The sequence below is a fragment of the Populus trichocarpa genome, chromosome 16 (assembly GCF_000002775.5).
Source record: "Populus trichocarpa isolate Nisqually-1 chromosome 16, P.trichocarpa_v4.1, whole genome shotgun sequence".
NCBI lineage: Eukaryota > Viridiplantae > Streptophyta > Magnoliopsida > Malpighiales > Salicaceae > Populus > Populus trichocarpa.
This window is the reverse complement of record NC_037300.2, coordinates 3259700-3267570: the sequence shown is the minus strand read 5'-3', so window position 1 is coordinate 3267570 and position 7871 is coordinate 3259700. Positions and strand designations below refer to the sequence as shown.

Below are 7871 nucleotides of genomic sequence, written 5' to 3'. Positions count from 1 at the left end.
CATATGGTTGACATTGACATTATTAGTTATTAATTTGATTTATTTGAGAGGGAATAATGGGAAGGTGATCGCTTTCTTCACGAAACTTAACTTATTAAGTTGCACAATCAACCAAGCGTGTTTGAATATTCCTTTGACAAAAAAGAAAGAAAGATGATTGATGAACAACAAAATATAACTAACTTTGCTAATATAAAATCAATTGGTATTAGAAAAAAAAACAAAAAAAAAAAAACAAAGAAAAGAGTATGATACTTTTTTTCTCTTGGATAATTCCATGGTCAAGTCTTCATCATCTGCTTTTTACCTTATCTTTTTTTTATAAAAAAAGTATAGTACTTTAGTTTTAATATACAAAAACTAATATAATAACAGTCCACCATTCATAGAAGTAGAAAACAATTGTTTTTATGATTAAAAAATATTTTTTTATAATATTAAATGTGTTAATATCAAAAATAAAATTTGAAAAATAATAAAAAATATTTTAAAAAACAAACATTATCACCAAATAAATCTCTATTCAACATTTATCTATTTTTTTTTATGCTGCAGTGATGATTGACCTGGACCTACCATATAAGAGGCCCATCCTCATTCAAAAGGGGCAACTAAAATCCCAGACGCCGGCTAAGAAATGTCCTGGCCCAACCAAGTTTGTCAAAACCATGCACTTCACTTGGACACGATCCCATAGCAAGAATGACAGCCAGCAAAATTAGTCCAGGTTTAATTGGTTATTAACTTTAGAATTTATGAGAATTAATCGAGATATGTGAAAGTTAGTCTGAACATCCTATATAAATAAAAAGAAAAGAGAAAGATAGCCAGGAAATTCTAAGGGGTGTAACCTAATTGATCAAGTTTTAGATTTGCTCTTTTAAAATTATTAGTTCGAGTCTTACAAATTTTAGAATCATTGAAAGCTTACATGGTTGATAATTTTATGACCTATAAAATTAGTCGAAGTACACTCAAATTAACCCAAACATTCATTTGAATAAAAAAACAAAGACAACAAAGGGAAACTTCGACCGAGTCCCTGCTGTATTATCCCAATTTCAATTGAATTCTAAATGTTTAGCAGATCTTTCCTTCAAGCAAAGATTGTAGCAGTGAATTTGTAGATGCGTTTAAAAACGTGATAACATTTTTATTTTAAAATGTTTTTTCTTTAAAATATAGTAAGATAATATTTTTTTTATTTTTAAAATTTACAATAATAGAAGATCAAAACAATTTAAAAAGTATAAAAAAAATTAATTTTAAATAAAAAATTAAAAATTAAAAAAAAAACACCCTTTTAAACGGTTCCCGACAGCCCTAAAAATGCTCTCTCACGTGTCCTTGTCACCCGCCGCACAAACACCACCTTACTTTAATATGGTGGCAGCTTTGAACGTGAAGCCACTGTCTTGCATCCCCCCCCCCCCCCCCCCCCTATTATTTTATTTTGACTTTATTTCATTACCTGTTTTTTTTGTCCTTTATTATTATTATTATTATTATTTTATCACAGGCGCCATGAAAGGGAGAGGACCACAGGGTACATGTGAGACTATGTGAAGATCATTGAATTAATTAAGGTTTTCAAGGCATAGATTAGATTCAATCATGATTAAAAAAACATTAATGAGAAAACAACAGCAGTGCTTAAAGGGGGATCTTCTCTTGTCTCTGGCAATTAACAATAAACTAATAGCAATGGCTGTAATAAGTTAAGGCTATGCATTCACCCAAGCCAGATTCTCTTGTACTTCGTTTTTCCTCCTTTTATTTTAAAAACAACTGTACGAAGGTGTAACCTCATGCTTACATCGGTCCATGGCGAGAAGGGACTAGACATTGATTTCATGATATTAAATTTCTAAACAGTCCAATTAGTTAAACTTATACCTTGCTAGACATATTATTTCAATAATTATCCATGCAAGTTACTCTTAGGACGCCCTTTTATCTTCGTAAGATCATATATATGTTATATAAAAAATCTACTTTATCTCCGTTAACCTAAGAGAAGCATACTTGTTCTTCAATCAATCAAAGATAATAGATTGTCGTCTCAATTTTAATATTATTAAAATAATCTAGATTAATTTTAAAATAATATTATTTAAATAAAAAATAAAAAAATCTTGAAACTATCCTAGATCTCATTCTTTTAAAACAAACCTAACACAACCATTTAGTAGGTGGTCTAATGGTAAGAACTTGAAATCAATGAGTTTACTCTCATGTAGTCTCAAGTTCAAGTCCTGTGGTTGCTAATATAATGATCACTGAAGGCTTACATGGTCGTTAACTTCAGGTCCTGTGGAATTAGTCGAGGTACACGCAAGCTGATCCAGACACTCACATTAATAATAATAAAAAAATCTAACCTAGTTGAATTTCTAAATCCATTTATTGTCATACAACAAAATGATTTCTAACTTGGAAGTAGCATAATGTTTTTTTTTTTAAAAAAAATAACTCGTCATTGATGGTAATAGGAAATAATAAACACAGTCGAATCTATGTAGAGTAAAGCACCGCCAAAGTTTGTTCAAGGTCTTATACATATATATAATAAAAATATGAAAATAAATTGATTCCTCCTTTTTCTCTTTTTAAGACGTGGATTTTATTCATTTTGAAGAACCAAGAATTATTCCTATTAATTTCACCCCCACATAAAAATTCCCTAATTTTGATACCAACGCAAAAAAGAAAAAAAAAGAAAAGGTGAAAGCATGCGGGCTACTATGTGCTTTGGAATGGCCAATTCTGTAAATATGAGAAGAAGCAGTGGTACTTGTGAAGTGGAAATGCGGCGCCTGCGATAGATATGATCATAGGAAGGCACGGAGGGAAAGTGAAAAGACTGCAAGGGACGAATCAGATGCGGCATGAATCTTGTTCTCAAAGGATCTAACGGTGACGTCAACCTTTAACTGGTCAACAGTTTTTTTAGTTTCCCCTTCCTGTATTTATAAATGTATATGCCTTATCCACGGTATCGGTTCCACTATTCTCGAGGATTAACGGCGTCATCGTCACTTGATCCACCCTCTCTCCCCTGAATGATTGTTCTTTCCACTACCAATCTCAAATTGAGTAGTTTTAGTTTTTCCTTTTTAACCAACTCTACAAAATGAAATTGAAAATATGTAGGAGAAATTGAGCATAGTAATTTAGATAAAAAAATGTTTTTTTTTTAATTTTGTGATATATTTTTCACTCAATAACCTCAAAAAAATAATTATTATTAATGATATTTATAAAAATTTCATCAATGTATTTTAGCCACCGAATCAATATTTTTATTATCAATATTTTGAATTAATTGAAGAATATAACCAAACCATTTCTTTTTTTTTTACTTTGTTTTTTTAATTAAATATTATTTTAGATTGTTGTGTATTGAAATTAATTTTTTTATTTGAATTTAAATAAAGAGTAAGTTTTTATAAAATAATTAAAGAAATTACCAATTATATGAATTAATAACAATTCAAAATTAATAATTATTTAAATAATATTAGAAAATAATTTGTGCAGGGGCATTTTGGTAAGCAGGAAAAGACACAAAGTTGAGGTGGAAGATGAGATTGATTGCTTTCTGTACTTTAAACCATTGGCTTCATAACCTTTTCTCACAAACAAAGAGGAAAGATAAACATTTGCCTCTCCCCTTCTATTTTTGTCTCCCTCTCTCTAAAACTCCCATCACCACCACCTCCACGGTCCACCTCCTCCTCCTCGTCCTCCTCTTCCTTCTCTCACTCTCTCTCTCTATCTCCCTTTAAGCTCAAGATCTTCCTCGCTTTCGGTGCTTTGAAGAGAAAATCTGATGCTCCTATTTGACCTCTTCTCTTCTTTCTCAAAAACTCACCTTCCATTCTCTCGCTCTCTCTCTCTCTCTCTCTCTCTCTCACTTTCAATCTTTTCGTTTGACAATACATATATACTATACCATCAATAAAACCCTTTTCTTGAGGTTTTTCGTTCTACTCATTAAGCTTTGTATGCTTCTCTTAAAAGGGTTTAAACTTTTTCTTTTCTTGGTTGCTTCCTCTTCAAGATCTTATCTCTACTCTGCTTAAAAAATAAGCTGACAATTTTTTTCTTTCAAGAAAGTGATACTAAAATATTCCCAGAATTTTCTTTGAGCTATAATAAATTGGTTCCTCTTGGGGTATGTGTAAATGGTTCTTCAGCATCAAATCTGTTAACTTGAGCCCACAATAGTTTAGAAGAAACAGAGAGAAAGAGAGTAAAACAGAGCATATGCCAATGGATTCAAGTAGTAATAACAACTATCATCAACAAAATCAACCCAGTTCAGGGTTATTGAGATTTCGCTCAGCTCCAAGTTCCCTTCTTGCAAGTTTTAATGACAGCGGAGTTGACAATGATTCTGTTTTGAATTACCAAGAGTTTGAGGATAAATCTGCAGCAAGAGTGAGAGAGGAAGCTGTTAACTATTCAAACTTTCCGCGGAGTTATTCAGGTTTGCCTCCTCATTATCCAAGACAGGGCTCGGCCACAAATTCTTCAGCTATGGATAGTTCATATGGTTTGATTGGTTCAATCTCAATGGGTCATCATGAGCAACTTAAAAGGGTTGATCCAAGTCTAGCTAGGCAGAATAGCTCTCCTGCTGGACTTTTTGGGAACGTTTCTGTTCAAAATGGTATTTTTCTTATTCTCATTTCCAAATGGCGTGCTTTTCAGTGATTTGTTAATCATATGATTGTTTAGATTTGTATTGTTGGGAGTTTCTTTTACTTTGGAGGTTCATTTTTTGAAAATAATATACATGTTAGCTTCAGATACTTATGTTAGACGTATTGTTTTTAGAAGCTCATTTGCTTTGAAGATAGAGGAGACAAGTCATTGTACTTGATGCATGTATTAGGGCAAGTCATACAAGGTGTGCGTACAAATTCCATTGAGTTTTGAATACTGAAGAAAAATCTCAACTTTTAAGATGTTTGATCGGATTAGTAGAAAGAATGAACTATAGAAAACATTTTATTGATGCAATTAAAAGGGGTGTTTTTTTTTTCTCTGTTGAACGAGTTGTTTAGACACTAAGAATTGACATGACTAGAAAATAATCGAAGAATCGTCAGGAATGCAAATTTCCTCTGATACCATGATCATCAAGAATCAGAAGAGCATTACAAAGAAGAAACTTTTAAGTGTTCATATATTGTTGTGGTAGAGGGTAGAAGGAATAATTGAAAATATCTCAGTAAATTGCAGGCTATCCTGGGTGGAATGGTACTAATGGAGAAGCAAATTCAAGATTGAAGAGTCAACTTAGCCTCTCATCAAGAGCACCTTCTTCCTTAGGCTTTCGGTCACAGATTTCTGAAATTGGGAGCGAAAGCATTGAGGCAGGCAGCCCTAGTGCTGACAGTCGATTTCATAGCAGTCACGGGTTTCCATATGGTTCTTGGAACAATTCGCATTTGTCAGAGAATTTTAGCAGCATGAAAAGAGATCAAGAAAATGGAAACCTGTTTTCTAATAATGCTCAGGTATACATTTGTGTACTAGGTGTTTAGTTATCCATTACTGCTCATTGCTCAAGTTCTAATCCAACTGGTTGTGTAAATTTAGAACGGAGAGCTTGGAAATCGCACTCATGTATTCGCCCATCACTTGAGTTTACCAAAGACTTCAGTTGAAATGGTTGCCATGGAAAAGTTCCTTCATTTGCAAGATTCTGTTCCTTGCAAAATTAGAGCAAAGCGTGGTTGTGCCACTCACCCTCGAAGTATTGCAGAAAGAGTATGATTAATTATCCCCATGCCATTCACATTTCATTTTTTAGTATTCATGTATCAGATATCGAACCTCCCTCCATTCTTATAGTTTTGGTCATCTGCTCAATCAGTTGTCGTAGTTATTACAATTAGATTATATGGAATAAACTATTTTCAGGTAAGAAGAACTCGGATCAGCGAAAGAATGAGGAAACTACAAGAGCTTGTCCCAAACATGGACAAGGTAGGATATCGCCATATACAATTCAGCTTCAAAGTTATCTCGGGAAACTGACAGTGTTTTTCTTCTTTGCAGCAAACAAACACAGCAGACATGCTAGATTTGGCTGTAGATTACATCAAAGACCTTCAGAAGCAGTACAAGGTATGAAGGAGAAAGACGAAAAACGTAGGAGTTTTTTCCAAATATACCATCTTCTTTCATTCACAAATCCGTTTTCTTTTGCAGACACTCAGCGACAACAGAGCCAACTGCAAGTGTTTAAGCAAGCAGAAACCAGTGCAAAACAAAATTGTTTGAGGTGCTTCTGTACAGAAATCCAAGGGGCTTTAGGACCTGTTCTTATTGATCTTCAGTATCAAAAGCAAAATATTTTTGTTTCAGTGGGCAAGATGTAGTAAGTTCGGTAGAAATCTCCACCCATTCTGATCCTGAAGCAAACAAAGCTTCCAATCACACGACCTGATATAAAGAGAGAAATGTATAGAACATGTTGTAATGCATCAATTCCTTGTCATGAAAATATAAATGCATGAATTTCCTTGTGCTGTCTTGTTATATCTTTCTAGATACATATTTAATTAAAGAAGTGTCAATCATTGTAATCTTGATCCTTGGCACATCACAGAGTGAGAGAAGGAGTGGAATATATACAGTTGACTGTACAAATTCATCCAATTTTTCAATCCTTGACAAGAAGAGTGGATTAACAAGGCAAGTTGAGTCTTTCTACTTTGATGTATAGCCTGAACTGGACTGATTCAATGACCTTAATTAGTTGTTGTGTTCCTTTTCCAATCCAAATCAACCGGCGCTGGTGAGTGGTAAATGACTGTATCTGTATGTATTCTAAAGTGGTTTGATGCATGCATTTCGAGAGCCTTGCACGCCGTTATCGAAAAGTAAGATCACGAGCATGTTTGGAATTTTGGAATATTTTAAAATGCAAAAAATTATTATGTTAATTGTATAGGAAAATCTCAAATACCCCCAAGTACATAGGGTTCTTGATCGAGTCCCTGCATTTTTTTTTTAATAGTTTGGGCAAAAACCTTAGAAAATTCGAAATACATGAAGGACACAATTGAGAAAAAAAAATTCATTGAAACCTCAATTGAGATGGAGGTTATAATTTGCAACCTCATTCAAGGTTATCCCTATCTGTCAATTGATCATGCAAAATTCGGCCAATAAAAACTTGTAAAAAAAATATGCATTATTCGTGTCATTGACTTATAAATATTGCATTTTTTAGGATTCTCCCTTTTTTATTTGTTAATTTTCTGGTCAATTTATTGATTACAGCCTCTCTCTCTCTCTCTCTCTCTCTCTCTCTCTCTCTCTCTCTCTCTCTCTCTCTCTTTTACCTTGCCTTGGTAATTTCATAGTGATGTTGCTGAACATGATTCTTCAGACATGAAAAAAAAGGCTACGAGGTACCCATTTTTCTTGTTTATAAAAAAGAAGTGCTCTCACACTCAAATTAATCATGTAATAAATTATTTCAGTGAGAATTAATCCCATAAGAAATTGATTTCATCATTCTTAAGAGGTAAAAAACAACGTGAGTTCATCCTAAAAACTTTCTCAGCTGTTTATGTTTGAGAGTGTGGTTACGGTTGTTTTTCAAAGTGCTTTTCATATCGAAATGTATTAAAATGATGTTTTTTTATTTTTTAAAAAATATTTTTGAGATCAGCGCATCAAAAAGATCCAAAACACACAAAAAAAATTAATTTTTAACAAAAAATATTTTTAAAATTTTTAGGGAACGTGATTTGCACCCAGTTTCTAAACGCTCTCGTATTATTATTTCATACACCCAAACCGATTGTCTAACACCCAAACCGATTGTCTAAAGAGATAGTATTTAG

The 7871-nt window shown here is 33.0% G+C and overlaps 1 protein-coding gene across 1 annotated transcript; it reads left to right on the top strand.

The window, feature by feature from the left end:
- Window positions 1-3625: 3625 nt before the first annotated feature.
- Window positions 3626-6555, top strand: LOC7483995 (transcription factor bHLH130). The gene is made up of 6 exons (XM_002323263.4): window positions 3626-4675; window positions 5251-5528; window positions 5611-5781; window positions 5935-6000; window positions 6073-6141; window positions 6226-6555. The coding sequence occupies exons 1-6, from the start codon at window positions 4270-4272 to the stop codon at window positions 6295-6297; spliced, it is 1062 nt and encodes a 353-aa protein (XP_002323299.2). The 5' UTR covers window positions 3626-4269; the 3' UTR covers window positions 6298-6555.
- Window positions 6556-7871: the final 1316 nt, after the last annotated feature.

Coding starts and splice junctions, on each gene's coding strand:
- LOC7483995 (XM_002323263.4), top strand. CDS start 4,270: ATGCCAATGGATTCAAGTAGTAATAACAACTATCATCAACAAAATCAA. Junction 5,529..5,610: donor TGTTTTCTAATAATGCTCAG/GTATACATTTGT, acceptor GTGTAAATTTAG/AACGGAGAGCTTGGAAATCG. Junction 6,142..6,225: donor ACCTTCAGAAGCAGTACAAG/GTATGAAGGAGA, acceptor TTTCTTTTGCAG/ACACTCAGCGACAACAGAGC.